Consider the following 19,919-nt stretch of genomic DNA (forward strand, 5'->3'; position numbering starts at 1 on the left):
TATTATAGGTTGTAAGATTAGGAGAAATCATTTTAAGATTAAAGCGTATGCGGATGATTTAGTTTGTTTTTTAACTAACCCTATTAGTCAAATTGTAGAATGGACCAAAACGGTTGAGGTTTATGGAAAGCTTGCAGTTTTTAAAATAAACAAAAGTAAAACGAAAATGTTGGTTAAGAATATGACAATTTTGCAGCAGCAAGAGTTATCAAAATGTATAGGTTTTTCTATTGAACACAAAATAAAATACCTGGGTATCTGGTTAACCTCAATTTTAATTTGTTCAAAAATAATTATACTAAGATATGGCAGCAAATTACTGTAGATTTAAAAAATTGGGGGAAAATTCCTTTATCACTGTGGGGTAGAATCTCGGTAATTAAAATGATGGTTTTACCCAAGATGCTTTTTAAATTTCAAAACTTACCAATTACAAAAGGAACTAAAATATTTAAAATTTGGAAAAAAGATATTTTGAACTTTTTATGGGGTAAAGAAAAACATAGAATAGCATATAATAATTTGATTCAACTAAGAGAAACAGGAGGTTTAGGGTTACCAGATTTAAAAATGTGTTATGAGGCATCCTGTTTTGTTTGGTTAAAGACATGGATTATGTTAGAAAATGCTAAAATATTAGAATTAGAGGGTTATAATTTACATTTTGGATGGCATGCATACTTATGGTATGACAAGGAAAGGGTAAATAAAGAATTTAATATTCATATTGTTAGAGTTGGATTATTTCAAATTGGAAAAAATACAGAAGGATTTTTGAAAATAAGACCCCGGGATGGGTTAATCCAGTAGAAGCTCATATGAGAAGTGGGACACATTTAAATCTAGATATGGATATGTATAGAAAACTTATTGAATGGAAAGAGGGAAAATGGGTTTTAAGAAGTAGAGAAGAACTTGATATAAAGGATTGGTTTTTGTATTATAGATTAAAAGATATATTTAATAGAGATAATCAGCTTGGATTTAATAAAAATAAATCTGAATTAGAAAAAATATTAATAAAAGGAAATAAGGGACTGATAGGAAGAATGTATAAATTATTAATTTAAACTAATTTAGAACAAGAAAGAATTAAACCAGTTATGATAAAATGGATGAAGGATTTAGGGTTTAATATTGAACTGGAAATATGGGAAATTTTTTGGAAGAGAGAATTTAAATTTACAATAACCAATGAAATTAGAGAAAACCTATATAAAATGTTTTATAGATGGCATATAACCCCTGTGATCATATAAAAAATGGATAGAGGAGGTATAGAGTTATGTTGGAAATGTGGAAAGGAAAGAGGTACATATATGCATGTATGGTGGTTATACAAAAAAATTAAAAACTTTTGGAAAAAAGTACTTAGGGAAACTAATAATTTGATTAATGGTAGAGTTAAAAGGAAGACGGTATTTTGTTTATTGGGAATTCCACAAAAAAATATGACTAATAGTGATAGGGTTGGTTCTTGTAGGTTATCCGGGCTGTGTAACCGTGGTCTTGGTATTTTCTTTCCTGACATTTCACCAGCAGCTGTGGCAGGCATCTTCAGAGGAGTAACACTGAAGGAGTGTCCTTCCGTGTTACTCCTCTGAAGATGCCTGCCACAGCTGCTGGCGAATTGTCAGGAAAGAAAATACCAAGACCACGGTTACACAGCCCGGATAACCTACAAGAACCAATGAACTCTGACCGTGAAAGTCTTCGACAGTGATAGGGTTGTTTGCCAATATAGTTTTGCTGCTGCAAGAATTGTAATAGCTAAAGTTTGGAAGCAAGTGCATAAACCTTCAATTGTTGACTGGAGAGAGAAATTGTGGACGTATATGAGGATGGCCAAATTAACGGAATTCCTACATGGAAACGGTATGGAAGAATAAAAAAAAAACATGGTTTAAGGCCGCCTCATATTGGGATAAAATGGCAAAAACAGACTTTACAAAATTATTTAGCGAGTTATAGAAATTAGTTTTAATAAATTTATATTATATTGTTGATAAGTTTTATCATAAAACTGTTTAGACACTTCTTCGGAAGTCGGGTGATGGGTCACTTTTTTGAGGTGGGAGGAGGGTGAAGGGGTATCTTTCTGGATTAAATGGTTTGGTAAACATGAAAATAATAATATATAAAGATACTCTTTTGTATTTTTTTTGTATTTTGTTTTTTCTTTTATTGTAATCTTTATATATATATATATACACACACACACATATACATATATATACATATATTAATTTTTATTGTTTTGTTTTGTGTTATAAAAACTAATAAAAAATTATTTTAAAAAAAGGAATGTTTTGGTATCAGGAATGTTAAGTGTTAACGAAGGAGGAAAGCAGTCTTGTTGCAAAATCTTCTCCTCTCTGCAAGTCTGACAGAGGGATAGTGATAGTGATGGGAAAAACAAACAGTGTCTGCTTCAGCCCTCTCTTGTTTGTGGGGTTGGGCAGAGACCCACCGCCCAAAAGAGATTAACCTTCCCTGAATGGAGTGGAAATTTAGTGCTGCCTTCATTTCCCAAGCAGAGCAAAGTTGCTTTCCTTTCCTTTGATTTGTGGCAATTCTGATGCACAGAAGTGTTGGGAGTATTGCAAAAGGGTCCACATTGGCCTGAACAAGAAGAAAACAAGACCTTCTGTTACATGGAGGAGCGCATTCTACCTCCTCTGTTTCCTTGCAGTGCTGAATTTCTATGGGCAGGGAGTTCTTAATGTGGGGGGGGGGAGGGTGTTCCAAGATGTGATCTTCTGTGACCCCCCTCCCCACCTGCTGTTTTGTGGCGATGGCTGCCAACTTAGAAGGCTTTAAGAGGGGAGTGGACATGTTTGTGGAGGAGAGGGCTATTCATGGCTACTAGTCAAAATGGATACTAGTCATGATGCATACCTATTCTCTCCAGGATCAGAGGAGCATGCCTATTATATTAGGTGCTTTGGGACACAGGCAGGACAATGCTGTGCAGTTGTCTTGTTTGTGGGCTTCCTGGAGGCACCTGGTTGGCCACTGTGTGAACGGACTGCTGGACTTAATGGGCCTTGGTCTGATCCAGCATGGCCTTTCATGTGTTCTTATATGTTCTTATGCAGTTGTGCAGTTCATTCTAGCCCATCAGATCTCCACCACCTCATTCTGCTATATGTGTGAACAGGGCCATTGTAAATTATGTGTTCTGGGGAAGCTGCCTTAGGGCAGTGCTTCTCAAACTGTGGTCTGGCTTCCTGGCATGTGTATGCATGCTTGTGTAGTACACATTCTGAGGACGGCTGGAGGGGTGGAGTGATATGCCAGGGAAATAGACTCCTGAGGCAGGGGGAGACTTTCTTCTGCACACCTGTCAAGACCTGGGTGTGTTGAATAGTCCTTGGCAGAGAACCTTCATTGATCTACAGCGGATTTGAGAGGACTGCTGTATTGTTTCTTGCCCTTTCATCCCGACTTGATTTCAGGAGAAGAGTCCTTAGGATGAGCTGCTGTTTACTTTGAGTGATAAGTTCCCTGTGTGTGACTTCGTAACTTGTGGCCAGAGTGGTCCTGTCCACTGTGGGATTAGTTCTCCAAACCCTCACTCTTTTCTTATGCAGAAGGGAGGTCGTAAGAATTTCCACATGGTCACCTGTGGATGATTTGTGCTAGGTTTGCAGGGGAGCACCAGGTGGAATACGTTCAAAAGGGTGGCCCAAACTGAAATTGTAGAGGAGAGATTGCCTTACAGGAAACGGTCCCCTTTTTGCTTGTCCCAGAACGTTCACATCCTGCAGCAAGATGCCCACTTTGGTAATGTGAGAACAGCTTGCACATCTTGCCATGAAGGAAGGTGTGGAAGCTGCTTGTGGGAATTTAGAGGGCTGTGGAAATGGGAGGCACAAGGCATTTCCTATTTCTCCCTTCCCCGCCCCCCCCATTGTCCGAAAGCCAGGATGGAAGCACACACGCCCTGGTGACTATACATAGCAGGGACCCTGATTCTTCTGACTCCTTATTCTGACAGTTTATTTTGCTTTGACACTTAAAAAATAAAAATAAACTTTTGTTATTTTTTATAGAACACAAACAAGTCATACATATCACACACTCCTTAAATTCCATATCCCCAACAAGATCCTCCTCACATAACAAGCAGAGCGGACCTAATACATTCTGTATCAGTTAATTCTTTTCTTATTTGTCTGGAGACACACTATATTCCTCACTAAAGCAAATACGTAAACATTTATTCTCTAACTTACATTTGATCTAGATTAGTTATCTTAATTCTTTTGACACTCTTTTTTGACAACATGAAAGGATATGATTTTCAAACCTCAGACGTAAAACTTGAGATTTGGGTTTTTTTTATAAATTATTTTTATAACCTAAAACAAATACAATAATAATAATAAAATAAAAAAGAATTAAAATTTAAAAAGTACAAAAGAGTATCTATATATACTATTTGATACATTCGTGATTACAAAATTATTAAGTCCAAAAAGATACCCCCTCGACCCTCCACCCACCTTAAAAAAAGTGACCCATTGCCCGACTTCCGAAGAAGTGTCTTAACAGTTTTAAAAATATCTATTAACAGTAAAATATAAAAGTATTAAGCTAGTTTCTATAACTCACTAATTAAAGTAGTAAAATCCATTTTTGCCAGTTTATCCCAATATGTGGTGGCCTTTGCCCATGTTTTTTTTAAATTCTTCCATATTTTTTCCATGTAGGAATTCAGTTAGTTTGGCCATCCTCATATACATCCATAATTTCTCTCTCCAGTCACAAAACTTGAGATTTGTTAAGGCAGTTGAGTTGTGGTATGGATTTCCGGTTGGCTGGTTGGCTTTTATGTGGAGAAACGTGGGAGAGTTTTATGAGATTTGCCGCCGTGGGCCGCTGAGAAGCACCTTGTGTTTTCCACTGACTTCACACTGATTCAATCTTACTATTGTAGAACATGCCTAGCAGTGCTGGCAGATTCCTAGCAGGCTCATTTGACAGGATTACAACTCAATGGTGTTTTTCTTGGCACAGCCGTTGATCAGCTTGTTAACTCATCCACCTCTCTTCACGGCGAGCCATCATTGCCTGCCAGGGCTGCCCGTGCCAAAGGGAGACGGTTTGGCAAGCACGGGGATCTACCTAGAGATCCCAAGCAGCTAGGGCGGCTGATCCCGCTTACAGCCCAATCCTATACATATTCACTCCGGTTTTATGCACAGCGGGGCTGTCTTCTGGTTTCCCCATGGCTGTGACAGCTGCCGCTGTGGTGCAGCATTAACGGAGCTTCTGTTCTGCGATGTTTTCTCCTCCGTTTCCCCATATTTGAGAAAATGGCACCCGTGAGAGAAAATGGCGCAGAAGGGGGGCCCTTTTTGAAGCGCAAGGAGCCTTCCTCGCGGAAGGCAAAAGTGCTTCGGCTGCATACTTGCAAGGCACGTGGGATTAAAGGTGGATTGGAAAAGCGTGAAGAAACGCTGAGGAAACCATAGAAAAGCAATGAATGGACGACGACGGCATGAGGAAGCTTGGAGAAAAACTGCTGCCGTGAAGAGTGCACACAGCGGCAAAAAGGCCAAGTGTCGATGACCAGTCAGTCTCTGATGGAGGGTGAGCTTAAAAGAATGACAAACCACGTGTACAATTCAGACACATTGGCCAAGGAATTATTTTACTTATTTAGATATTTATACCCTGTTTTTCTTCCCGGCCGGGACTTGAAGAGGCTTACAGCATCATTCTCCTTCCTCCATTTTACCCCCGTAACAACAGCTCTGTCAGGTAGGTTAGGCGGAGAGTGATTAGCCTGAGGTCACCCAGTGAACTTCTATGGCAGACTCTGGTTTCGAAACTGGGTTGGCCAGATTGTTAATATATAGGGTTGCCAACCTCCAGACAGAACTAGCCTGGCTGGCCCGTCGGTTTGACTCAGGGTTCTTCACATCTTTCGTCCCTTTGGGGACGTAAAGGGACTGGTTTGCTTTGCAAGGGTAAGCTAGAGGAACTGAGCTCAGAAGTGGAAGGTACCGTGACAGTGTTTTCACTACCAAAGCTAAATAGGCGTGGCCTTGAAGTTGCTGCCTCGGAAACCTTTTTTTAGTTTCCTTTAAAAATCTGGGCTGCCTCAGGGAACCTGAAAGTGTGTTCATAAGAGATGCCCTAGTTCAAAAAGTAAAGGCGTATGCCTAGTAAACCCAGTTCTGCCTCTAAAAAAATAAGGTGCCAGATGTATTTTCTTACAGGATGGAGGCAACGCTAAGGGAGCAAATGGGTTATAAGCTCCTCCCTCAGGGGTTTCCTTTTTGGGTTGGGCTGGTCTGCAGCATCCCTGCCAAGTGTTCCAAGACCCACAAGAACAAGGGAGACCTGCAGTTCTTCTTCTCTTCCTTTCTTCCTCCCACCTATTTCTCCTTTGCTGGACCCCTTCGCCTCCTACCTGCTCTCCTGCCATTCAGTGTTACTGGGGGGGGGGGCAGCTGCTTGTCACATGAACACATGAGGCTGCCTTATACTGAATCAGACCCTTGGTTAGGGTTGCCAACCTCCAGGTACTAGCTGGAGATCTTCTGCTATTACAGCTGATCTCCAGCCAATAGAGTTCAGTTCACCTGGAGAAAATGGTTGCTTTGCCAATTGGACTCTATGGCATTGCAGTCCCTCCCCTCCCCAAACCCCGCCCTCCTCAGGCTCTACCCCCAAAACCTCTTGCTTTTTGCATGGACCAGCCCTGGATTAAATCTCGCATTTACCTCCTTTTGTTCCTTAAGTGGCACTAGACAGCTTGGGTTACTTGGCTGCGTTCCTGGTGGTATCACCTCCTTTCGTTTCATGGCATAGAAACGGAAGCTGACGATGCCTTGCTCTTGAGAAAGGAAGAAATCATTGTAGCAATTGGGAGTGGGGAGTCGGACGGCGATCCCATTAATTCCCTGGGACACTTACCAGCTCAAGTAAATCTGGAACAAGGGAGTGATGAAAATCCAGGGTTCCAGCTACAGAGGTTTATATGATCTGAAGAGTAACCAGAGTTCCCAGCTACAAAGGCCCAGCGCCTCTCCCCATGCAGCAAGCCACTCTCTTCTCATATAGAATTTTAATTGATAAGGATACGGGTGTAGCTGCTTGAAAGGAGCCGTTCTGCTTTGCTGCCTCCGTACTGCTGGCAGAGCAGCCTGTAACTGCCTCTGTGGATGGCTCATGTGTCTTGTCAGCCAAAAACAGAAAAGCATGGAGGTTACGGGTCACTAGCCAGACAAATGAGAGGAGTTCCTCTACAGAGCTGTGCAAGAATCCCAATGTATCAGGCTGGTGCATAGCAGAGACATTTTTGTACCTCACATGAAACACACCTCTTAAGCCTAGAGCTCCTTTTTGTGCGCACGCGTGAGTGTTGTTGATACGGGACAACACATAGAAGAGGGACAATGTTTTGGGTCTTTGGTACATGCTGCCATGTGGAATTTGCATTTTGCATTAAGCACAGAGACAATGCAGAAAAAGATTAGCCTTTTGTGGAGACACCTGTTAAGCCAATGCTCTTGATATGGGTTTCTTGGTGATCGTTTCCTCCCAAGAAGGATGGGGTGCTGCCCTATTACCCGCCCCGAGGGCCGATTGTGTAAGATACAAAGTTAGATTCAAAGAAGTTAGTACACATTTTGGAATCCAGTAAAAACATGCTAACCAGAATATCAGACTTCTTTTCTGCCACTTTGGGGGTATAATGATGGGTCCTTCCCAGTGTAATGGCAGGGAAATCTGCCTGAATCTTTTTTTATTTGCTTCATTTATACTCACCTTCCTCCTCAATGGGGACCTAAAGCAGCTTACATCTTTCTCCCTGCCTCCATTTGGCCTTACAACAACCCATTGAGGTAGGTTAACTTCCCTGGAAGAGTGGGGATTCGAACCTGGCACTCCCAGGTCCTAGGCCGCCACTAACTGCTACCCCATGCTGGCTGTCTACAAAAGTAGTAGTGCCAGGCTATTGATAGTCGGTCAGGTAATGGCTTTCTTAGGAAAGCTACACCTGACCCAAATTCGGACAGCTAACCCTGGGCTCTCTCTGATAGATCTCGGCACTGGGATGTCAGTTTCTGGAATCTTGTCTTTCCAGTTTTGAGCTTTTATTCCTTGCTGGGAGTGGGGTGGGGTGATAGGGTTGCCAGGTACCTCTTCGCCACCGGCGGGAGATTTTGGGGGGGGCGGAGCCTGAGGAGGGTGGGGTTTGGGGAGGGACTTCTATGCCGTAGAGTCCAATTGGCAAAGCGGCCATTTTCTCCAAAGGAACTGATCTCTATCGGCTGGAGATCAGATGTAATAGCAGGAGATCTCCAGCTAGTACCTGGAGGATGGCAACCCTACGGGGTGAGGAGCCACTTAGACTCTTTCTGTGGAGTCACCTCTGCTTCTGTCAACTGTATACTATTCCCAAAATTGGCCCTCAAAGATTGCAATGATAATTTTTGGGAGGGGAGAATTATGCAGATAAAGCAGGTTGGATTTCCAAACAGGAAAGCTGTTCTTCCTCAGTCTGCCTCTAGGTGGCGGTGTCCAGCAGTGCTCCATGTGGCTTTGGCCAGGCTGCAGAGAACAATGCCAGAAATCTCTTTAGCCTTGAAATGTATCAGGACCGAGCCTCAGAATCTGTCTTAAATACCAGCACCGGCTTCGGAAGGCGATTAGATTTATTTACTTTATTTCAGACAAACGTTCTAGCCAGCTTGCAAAGACAAAACAAGCCAGATTCAGACTTGCAAACGTAAAATCAATGTTGGCACGATACTACATATGCCATTAAAAGGCCTAATATGAATCCAATAATTCTCTTTAAATATTAAAATAGGAATTAAAAGCCTCATGCTCACAAAAGACCACCTCTTGCTTAAAATAGGAAAAGATCACTATGAATAGTAAAGATGCATAGTACATGCAGGAGGCATTTTGCTCACAAATGAGCATATGCAACCCCTCCCCACAGCTCGCATATTTGAGATCAGAGGATGCTAGATAGCTGTGCACAACTAGGTGTAGCATGTGATGATTTGGGGCAGGAATTGCATGGACTGGTCTCAGGTTTGAGAATGGTTATTGCAGTTTACGTCACCTCAAACAGAAGTGTGTAGTCCTGTTCCTACTGTGCAGATGGAGAACTGGAGCCAGAAATTAAATTTGTATCTTCAAAATCTCTGCTCCCTGTGACAAAATGCAGAGAGAAGGAAAGGTGATTCCCAGGACCATCGGTGTGTGAAAGTAATTGCGGCGATAAAACACAGGAATAATCAGATGCAAATAAAACGGTTTTTTCCTGGCTTGCTCAGACTGAACCTATGTTGTCATTTGTAACTTTTGAAACAAGGAAGAATGCTTTTTGTGTGTGCGCGTGGTGATTCTCAGCCGTGGTCATTTGGAGACAATTTTTATTCACTCCAGGTGATTAGGGGAATAGCTATATATAGGCTTGCAAAGGAATACCTCTGATTACAGTGTGATTCGTTTTACGTATGTGTATATAATTTATTGATTTAGATTTATATCCTGCCCCCTCTCACTGCAGCAGGCTCAGGGCGGGTGACTACAAGTCAAAGGTACATTTAAAACCAAAAACCGTTAAAACAGATTAAACTCTATAAAATAATAAATAATAATTAAAAAGGTGCCGTCGGCTCCCAGTAGAGTTGACTATATATCTCACGTGTCACTGTTCTCAGAAAAGTCTGTCTGTCTGTCTGTCTGTCTGTCTATCTATCTGTTTGATATGATGTATCTAATGTGCTAATGTAGCTAATGTGATGTATAACAATGTGCACTATGCTTTGTATGTATACAGGAATGTCATTATAACATTTAACTGCAACATCTCAGTTAAATGAACGGGGGGCGGGGGGATCAGTCTTACAAAAGCATTGGCAGTCAGTTCAGCCAGGCTGCAGACAATTCCTTCACTGCTTGTAATAAGTTGGCAGATATGAAACTGCCATATTGTGTCTGATCATTGGTCTGTGTCTCCCAATATGCTCTACTTGGGCTGGCAGCTGCTGTCCTAGGCTTTGTTTTGGAGATTCCCCCCCCACACACACACTTGCTAGCCCAGATCCTTTTAGCAGGAGATGGCTGGGGACTGAATAGGTTGTCAACCTCCAGGTATTAGCTGGAGATCTCCTGCTATTACAACTGATCTCCAGCCGATAGAGATCAGTTCACCTGGAGAAAATGGCTGCTTTGGCAATTGACTCTATGGCATTGAAGTCCCTCCCCTCCCCTCCCCTCCCCAAACTCCGCCTTCCTTAGGCTCTGCCCCGAAAATCTCCAGATATTTCCCAACCTGGAGCTGGCAACCCTAGGACTGAACTTGCTTACTGCACCTATGTCATACCACAGAGCTGTGGCCTGAGTTGAACGAAACATGTATCTCATCATACTCTCTCTGAATTGTTTCCATCTCTTTTTAATTTAATAAAAGATTTTTAAAAATCCAACAAAAGCAAACAGAGCATTATCTTCCCATGTTGCTTTTTTAAAATTAATTGATATCCAGCACATCTTGCCTTATAATGTTCCCATGCCGTATGTAAAGAGCACCAACATCTGAATGAACTGAGTCCAATTTTTGCCAGTCTCACTGTAGTACGGTTGTTCATTAGTATCCTATGACAGATATGACAGATGTTCCTCCCCTATTTTTCCCAAGGTGGGCAATTTTATTGTTTCTAATGTTTTGCCAACATGTCATGGAGCAGAAATTAACTCACCAATTTTTGTTTGTTTTCATTACTGCTTGCTTGTATCATAGGAGGGTCATTAATGGCAGCATATCCTGTAATATAGTATAATAAATTATCATACCTAGGATATAGACATAGGCCAGCATGCCCACCAAACATGTTTACAGTCTGTACCAGGAATATTGTATGTTCGGCATTTCACGAAAAATAGTATAGTGTATAGAGTGTGGTGCCGCACGCAGATTATCCTACCAAAATTCTCCTTAGAATTTTCTAGGACCCCTGTTCAGAGCGCTATTGTTTTAAAATAGTCAAGTTTCTTACATTTACTGCTGACATAATCCCATGAGCTGGTAACGATCTTAAATATCTGTGATAATATTCTCTCTCTGAAGAGGTGAACGTAAAAATATTTTTTCTCAAGTCGAGATATATCAGAATCGCTAATCTTCTTTGCAGGCAAGTCCTTATTTGAAAGTGTTGAGAAAAGAAAAGGGTGTTGCTTGATATGGCATAATTGAACTACATTTAACAAAATCAGTCACCTTAAAGAGATTATCTTCCTTTTAGCCGTCAAAACGATAATTCCTCCTGGGTTCTTCGAACAGATCATTGTCAATTATAGATATTAAAAGTGAGACAGTGCAGTTAATTGCTGTCTCACTATATACCATGCTTTATTTTTAATATATTATCACAGGGATAATATACTACAGCCCTGCAAGGTAGACTGGTATTATTACCCCCATATTACAAATGGAGAACTGGGGCTTAGAAAGAGTAGTTTTCTTGACGACTTGGAGTCAAGATGGGATTTGAACCAGCAACCTCTCCAGTCATAGCTTATTATCCCAGCCGTATACCGGAGTCCAGCAAATTATAGCTGTACACACAGAATGTGTTTGCTTTTATAATCGAAAGCATTTGGCCAACAGGATTTCTACTTGTACATATCTATACCCTGATGTTTAGTACCTTCCTTATCACATCTCAGAAAGCCTTGATAAAGTGCTGATAGCAACTAAAGCGATACTTGGAATAGGCAGGCCTGCTCGATGTTTTATTGCATCATTTTCTCGCTGATCCTAACTGGTTTATATTTAGAAACAAACTGATTGATACAAATCTGAACAACCCAAAGCCTCCCTTAGCACGGCTCATCTCTGTGGCAAATTGCAAAGAAGTTATAGATTGCCTCTTCTCTTTCTTGATCGGTAGCTGATCCAGCGTCGCTTTTCAGCATATTCTTTAATCCAGCTTTATACATCACAAAACATCTAGTCCATGAATTCTAAAAAATAAAAAAATGTATTTTCTAGTCCACATGATCCTTAATGTACTTATCGTTTGAGACCTGAAAGGAGAGGGGGAAACCCCTTCTGTTACAGTTCCTCTCTTGGTTATTTGTGGTGATTCTCACTTACCACAGGTGACCAGGAAGTGTCTATTTACAAAGGTAAAGGACTGGATGTTCCATTGGCTGTAATTGTTCTTTCTCACCTTCCCCCACAGCCCCCTGTAATCTCTCAAAAGCATTGCCAAAGAGTCATGGAGTTAAAAAGCCACATAGGTCAGGGGTTGCAGCATCACCTTTCTTTCCTTCTGGGGAGCAGCATCACCCTTCCTTCCTCCTGGGGAGCACCCAGAGGATCCAAACCGAACAATATAAACAACAAAGTTGGGCAGCTCATTCCTGAGCTTTGCAACGGCCGGGGACGGCATAGCTAAGGCGCCACCACGCCGCCTCCAAAGTGGTTTCCCGGCCACCGAAAGACTAAAAAAAGCCTTTTAAAATCTTTTTTTTGGGGGGGGGGAAATGGGCCATTTTCCCCCCATTGAAAACAGCAAGGCTGCGCCCAGAAAAACCTGGCACAGCAACACTGTTGGTGGAGGGGTGTTCCCAGGCTGGAGGGGCTTAGGAAGCTGACTAATGTCAGCTACGCCCCCGGAACACGCACCCCCCCATGCCGGCGCCGGATTTCTCTTACGGGATTTAGGTCCCGGAGAGACTGCGGCTGCGGGGGAGTGGTGTGCAGCTTCGCGGTGCCCAGGAGCTGACAGAACTGCCCCTGCCTCCAGAGTAAGTGCCTCTTATCATGGAATAAGAGAGCACTTACCCTGGTGGTGGGGTCACACCACCTCAAAAAACTTTCAGCCCATTTCTCAGGAATGGGCTATTTTACATTGTTTGCAGATGTTTGTCAGCGGGGGGCGGGGGCAAGGAAGGTTCAATGGTGATTAGTTTGGCATAGATATTTATTATTTATTACTGAAAAAATAACTTATTTATATGTCAGATAATATGATCTTATGGACCAGAGAAGCACAGAGAAAAACATTGTTTTAATTTTTTACTTACCAGCTGCAAAATGCCAGATTATTCTCTGACTGATGGAGGAAAAAGTATTAACTGAGCATGATGCCTTTCTCTCTTGCGTTGGATTGCACGTGCAGGCAGAGATGTCATGTTGAAAAAAGAGCCCTGATATCGATCTCTAAATGCTTCATATGTCTCTGTTAACCTTCCTGAGCAAGGCAAAGGTGTTGCCAGCTTCAGTTAGCTGTTGAAGCTCCAGCCCTCACAGCCGACTTCTGGAAAACCTCTCCTGAGCTCCCTCCTTCCTGTCCCACTGCCACCAAAACAACTGCTTCTCTTTTTGCAAGGCCGTGGTTCCCCTGGAGTGCTTTGCCACAGCTGGAGCATCTGTAGCCTGCTGTGCTCGGAGAGCAGTGCTTGAACGGGACTGGTTGTGCTCTGTGCCAGCTTCATCCTCTGTTCAGTAGTCATCTTGTGTGTGTGTGTGTGTGTGTGTGTGTGTTAAGTGCCGTCAAGTCACTTCCGACTCATGGCAACCCTATGAATCAACGTCCTATTTTTGACAGCCTTGCTGAGGTCTTGCAAACGGAGGGCTGTGGCTTCCTTTATTGAGTCAATCCATCTCATGTTGGGTCTTCCTCTTTTCCTGCTGCCCTCAACTTTTCCTAGCATGACTGTCTTTTCCAGTGACTCTTGTCTTCTCATAATGTGACCAAAGTATGATAGCCTCAGTTTAGTCATTTCAGCTTCTAGGGTCATTTCAGGCTTGATGTGATCTAAAACCCACTGATTTGTTTTTTTGCCAGTCCACGGTATCTGTAACATTAGTCTTACTGGAAGGGGGGGGAAATACAAGCCACCCAATTCTGTGGCACCACAGCTGGACTTGAAGACACCATCCCTATGGGTGGGATCAGAAGGAGCAACCCTTCCCAGTCAAATGCAGCCCTGGTCAGTCATCCACTCACTGTAAACGCAGCTGCTGCATTTCCAGGTGGTTTCCGCATCATCCACGGAAAGGTTTATAATCCTCCTGGCCGAGCTCAAGTGTCCCGTTTACATTTTCGTGCCAGTGATCTGTTAAGGTCAGAATACTGGGTGTTGACTAAGAAGTTATTTATGAAGTGCAATTTTATCCTGCCTTTCCTCCAAGGAGCTCAGGGCAGCATACATTAGTCTCCCTTCCTCCATTTTGCCTTTATGACAACCCTGTGAGGAAGATTATGCAGAGAGTGGGGATTTGATTCTCTTTCAGGGCTTCAGATTCAGTTGTGGCAAAAAAGGCTGTTTCAACCATGGCAAAATTCTTTCCTCGTCCTTTGTTGAGAATTACAGTGACCGGATGCAAAGTAGAGCAGAGCTTCTTTCATTACCTCTAATCATGTTACTTCTTGCGTGCTTTCAAATATTCAAAGCATATACTCTCTTGTCATAACCTTTATAACCATGTAGAATAGTGGGGTACTATTATACCCTTGTGCCTTGACCTGGATGGCCCAGGCTAGCCTGATCTCGTCAGATCTCAGAAGCTAAGCAGGGTCAGCCCTGGTTAGTATTTGGATAGGAGACCACCAAGGAATACCAGGGTTGCTGTGCAGAGGAAGGCACTGGCCAACCACCTCTGTTAGTCTCTTGCCATGAAAACCCCAAAAAGGGGTCGCCATAAGTCGGCTGTGACTTGACGGCACTTTACACCCACACATTATACCCTTGTGGAGTGTCTGAAGCTGAGGAGGATTGGCTTTCCTGAGGTATCACAAGCTTTGTAGTTCACCTACAGCTCAGTTTCTGTCTATAAAATGCAAATTGCAGGTTCAGGTAGCCTCAGTTTGCCTTGGAGCTGTGTGAGGAAGAAAGAAGAAGCTTTAACCCTTCAACTTCCACTCAGTTTCGCTATTCAAAGCCAGCTTCCCCTGCTCTGCTGTCTTTAAAGGAGAACAGATTTGCACTTTAAAAACATGCATTTTCCGCTTTAAAAATTCTGCAAGCTTAGTGGGGGGAGGCACTTTGTTTTGAGCAGAAGCACCTGAGGAGTTTGATGGGTTAAATCTTTCCCTACATGGCTTCAAGAGAAACAGCAGGCTGCAATTTTTATTTTGCGGACTGAAGGAGATGAGCGATCTTCATTTTTGCTACCTTTTAATAGCTGTGTTGAAAAGGGATTTTGACAGGTGCAACTTCTCCCACTCCTGTGCAGCTTTGTTTCATTCATATCCCTTCTTTCTTCCATCGTGGTACTCAAAGCTGCGTTGGTGAGTTTTCCCAGGAAGTCTCCTATTCAGGCACTGACCAAACCCACCACCTTCTCAGCTTCATGTGCCCTGTAGACCCTCCAGCCCCCTCTCCTCCTTTTCTACACCACTGTCAAAAGGCATGGGGATTTGTATTCGTTTGGCTCCTGGTCGCCATCTTGACAGTACCACTCTGAAACTAGGGTAAAGTCATATTTTATGTGGTGGCTGTTTTAACACAACTTGGAAGTACACATTAAATGCTGTTGGGGTGGGGCAAATTTCCGGATATGAAGTGGCGACCACATGCCCATGGAGTGGAACTTGCCTGGTTCTCTCCTCCATCTTGCTAACAGACTCACTGTCTTTATGGAGTTTGTACAGTCCCAGCAGTTTCTGGTGGCACCTAGGGGTGTCCTGAAGTGCACTTAGGGTTGTCAACCTCCAGGTAGTAGCTGGAGATCTCCTGCTATTACAACTGGTATCCAGCCGAGAGAGAGCAGTTCACCAGGACAAAATAGCCGCTTTGGCAATTAGACTCTATGGCATTGACGTCCTTCCCCTCCTCAAACCCCGCCCTCCTCAGGCTCTGCCCCAAAAACCTCCCACCGGTGGCGAAGATGGACCTGGCAGGTGCTTCAGGGTAGGAGGCACTTTGCTGTATAATATTCTCTTGTGTGACTGTAAAAAACAACAACAACCTGCCTTCCACATTGTAAGGAGCCAAAATCGGCTGTTAGTTTTCTTTGATGGTACAGTTTTAATTCTCTCTCCAGTAGGTCATGGCACCAGCTGCATCATTCTGGGTTAAAAGCAATGCTGTTAATTGCATCGCTTTGGAGTATAATGAATCAGTGTCCTTAATGCTCATTTAATCATAGTAAGATAAGAAAGAAAACCTTTTTTTAAAAATGGAATAAGCCGTTCTTTGAATACAAATATGGATTTAGCTCTGCTTCTGGGTCCTTCCCTTCAGCAAGATTTATTGATCCTAGGATTAGGAGAGGTGCAATAAGGGGGTGTTCATTTTGCATTTCTAAGAAGTGGAAGGGCCGTGGCTCAGTGGCAGAGTATCTGCACGGCATGCAGAAGGTTCCAGGTTCAATCCCCGGCATCTCCAGTTAAAGGGACTAGGCAGGTAGGTGATGTGAAAGACCCCTGCCTGAGACCTTGGAGAGTTGCTGCTGGTCTGAGTAGACAGTACTGACTTCGATAGACCAAGGGTCTGATTCAGTATAAGGCAGATTAATGTGTGTTCAGTTTGCCCTGTTTTGATATGATCCATTCGATGCCCTGCATTTGATGGTAGTGAGGGAGTAGTGGACAGTGCTCAAATTGGATTGAGAAGTCTTGGGTAACCCAGCAACTTCTCAGACTAATTTAAGGGTGACACAGGATATTCAGTGGCATATGTGAGATTCTGAGACACGTGTTTGCTTCTGGTGTGCAAAGTGGCAGACAGGATTTGCACTAGAGAAGGGGCAGGCCAACACACGCATCACCTTTTCAGTGCCTGCCGTTCTTTGTTGGAAACTTCCTTCTCCCCTAGTCACAGTTCCCCCAACTTGGGTGACTTATTCTGGGCCAAGCTTCTCCGCGTACACACGTGTTGTGGGGCATGCTTAAATGCCAGAATCCCAGACAGCCTTCTCCTTAGGATTCAGAAATGCACACTACCTTTGGACATGCGCGCAGTTGAGAGAGCAGTTTTCGGGGCACCTGATAGAACCACACCGCTTACACCACTGGGCTAAGCAAGATTCCAGCCAGCTCAGCACTTGGGCGGAAAGCAAGTCCCTTTCCAGCTGCTGTGAGCTTCCAGGGGAAGAAGGGGATATATGAAACAAAACTATAGAAATAACTTTGAAACCCTTCAGCTGGCATAGAAATTGCTCTGTCGTTCCTCAATCCAGATGCCAGGTGGAACAGGACACGATGTGTAAACCACCAGAATTGGAGCAGAATGCGTTGCAGTTCCTTGCGGAGAGGATGCGTAGAAATTTGGGGGCATTTCTCTGCACCTTCCACATTCCGGTGTCCATTGAAATGCTGATCCTTGCTTCACGATGGCCTGGTGCCATCTCCTATTGTTGCCGGCCTTGTCAGTCGAGCCTTAAATTTATTCATGAAACATGCCAAAGCTCAGGTGGTTGCAGCTAAATCCACTTAGCCGTCGGAAGCAGAGGAAAGCCATTTGAATGTTCTTGTATGGCCACTGCATTACTTAGTGGACCCAGAGGATATTAATTACTCCGTTTGCTCGCAGATGTAAAATCCGGAATTTATCAGGACAAATGCATTGAGAGTGAATCTTAAGTCAACAGTAATTAACATGGAGTGGGAAAAAAATACAAGACACCGAAACGAAGGCTGAAAACCAGTCTTTTCCCATTACAGCTGCTTGTGGTTCAGGATGAAAGTTGGATGAGCTGGGAAATACCTAAGATGCAGAGTGATTTTTACTGCTAATATACTTTCTATTTATCTATCCAATTTATTCAAGTAGGACTTTTGATGGTTTTAATTATGGTAAGGAACCCGATTCTAGGAATCTTTGCTTCTGGTAGTTTCTTCCCACCTTTTCTTTCCCCCACTGCAAATATAAAATTACTGTCCCTGATCGCGCAGTGTGTTTGCTAGAGGATGCGTTTGGGTGGGTGGCTTTGTTCTTTTCTTCCTTTTTCTTTGTGTGTGTGTGTGTTTTGTTTTGTTGTGTCAAAACGCTGTAGCAATATTTTACGGTGCTTTTTTCAAACATATAATAATCGGGAGAGCATCCGCCGATGAGTGACAGCCGGGGAGATGAATCGGCAGGCTCTGCTTGACAAATCCAAGCGTAGCGGGTATATTTATACCACATCCATTAAGAGAGACAAATGGGAAGCCGAGCGGCCGCCTGCCCTGCAATTTGGCAGTCACGGGATTCCGAGAAAGCGGCTGAGCCAGTGGGAAAGGGGTCAGTTTTGAAAATGTCACAAGCAGAAGCAATTTGGGAGAACGCATCCTGTTGTCTTCCATTTTAAATTGTCTTAACCCCCCCCCCCGTCTGTTACCAATGTAAAGCCTGTGCTAATTCTTCGTTTCCAGGATATGCTGATGATGACTTAAAATTAGAAGATGCGCTCATTGACCAGCCGACAAAGCCGACCAAGCGACGTAAGTCATCCTTGTTCCTAGGAGAGCAAATTGGTCGTAGATGGAGTGATTGGCTTGGGTCCCGTCTTGGTGTTTTTACGGACAGAGGCTACTCTGCCAACAGTTCAAATCAATATAGATCTTGCGTGTCAGTGGCAGACAACACGTGTACCACATGTGCCAACTTGCAAGCAATATATTCCTGGTTCAGACTCTTATTGGCTGCAAGAGAACGGGGCCATTATGAGGGAGCAGAATCCTGACATGGTTTAACAGATGGCAGCACTTCACATGGCAAGGGGTATATCCCAGCTTCCTTCCTTCCTTCCTTCCTTCCTTCCTTCCTTCCTTCCTTCCTTCCTTCCTTCCTTCCTTCCTTCCTTCCTTCCCTCCCTCCCTCCCTCCCTCCCATGCACCCACCCACCCATCTCTAAGGTTGCCAGGTCCCTCTTCACCACCGGCGGGAGGTTTTGGGGGCAGAGCCTGAGGCAGGGTTTGGGGAGGGGAGGGACTTCAAAGCCATAGAGTCCAATTGCCAAAGCAGCCATTTTCTCCAGGTGAACTGATCTCTGTCGGCTGTTGTAATAGCAGGAGATCTCCAGCTAGTACCTGGAGGTTGGCAACCCTACCCACCTCGCTGTTCCTCTTGGCTCAAGGCAGCTTACAGTAATAATAAACCATTATAAGTTAAAGCCAAAATAACAAACCCCAAACACCTCCCTGCCCCACTAAAAGATGCCTCCTGTTTGCATCCGGTCGAAATCCCAGGCAAACAGGCAGCATCTCCCAAAGAGCTGGTACGAGGGGGCTCTCCTCTTGAGGGGAGCCTGTTTCAGAGTGGGAGCTGCAATGGAAAAGGCCTGGACTCTGGTTGATGCCAGGTGGGCTACCCTGTCGTAGATAAAACATAAATGAATTTCATATTTAGACTTGGGTCCCATCCCCAAGATATCTCATTATGTATATGCAAATATTCCAAAATCCAAAATAATCCAAAATCCAAAACCGTTCTGGTCCCATGGATTTTGGATAAGGGATACTCAACCTGTGCATAGGTTAAGATTCAGTAAATTGTGCTTTCTCATTAAGTGCAATTAAAATGTTTGTTCTTCCCTTTGTGTTGTTTTTGTCTTATCCCAGCTACTCACAAGCCACCCAAAAAGCCTTCTTCTAGCGGAACAGGTGAGCTGTTCACAATTTATCCTTTATCCATGCAGTAAAATGGGCATTTGGTTTTTTTTAGCACGTGTGTGAGCTGTTGTGTGGTGGTAGAGGGTGGCGACTTGAGAGGGGGCGGGGGGACCTGATGGACTCTGGAGGAAGCAAAACTAATCACCCCCCCCCCCACATACACACATTCTTTGTACTCTTGTTTTGTGAAAAACTGAATGATGGGCTAACGGGAGAAAAGCAGATATGTCAGCATCTGAATCTGCCTCGTATTGAACCATACTATTGGTCCGTCTAGCTTGATAATGGCAGTGGCTCACCTGAGTCTTGAGAAGAGAAAGGTCTTTCCCCACC

The 19,919-nt window shown here is 43.6% G+C and overlaps 1 protein-coding gene across 1 annotated transcript in view; it reads left to right on the plus strand.

The window, feature by feature from the left end:
- CD99L2 (CD99 molecule like 2) overlaps nt 1-19,919 on the plus strand; it is a 65,213-nt gene that overhangs the window by 18,126 nt on the left and 27,168 nt on the right. Inside the window, exons 2-3 of the mRNA XM_056859002.1 lie at nt 18,348-18,416; nt 19,536-19,577. Coding sequence (XP_056714980.1) covers nt 18,348-18,416; nt 19,536-19,577 — 111 coding nt within the window. The remainder of the gene's footprint in view (nt 1-18,347; nt 18,417-19,535; nt 19,578-19,919) is intronic.

The sequence above is a fragment of the Euleptes europaea genome, chromosome 13 (assembly GCF_029931775.1).
Source record: "Euleptes europaea isolate rEulEur1 chromosome 13, rEulEur1.hap1, whole genome shotgun sequence".
NCBI lineage: Eukaryota > Metazoa > Chordata > Lepidosauria > Squamata > Sphaerodactylidae > Euleptes > Euleptes europaea.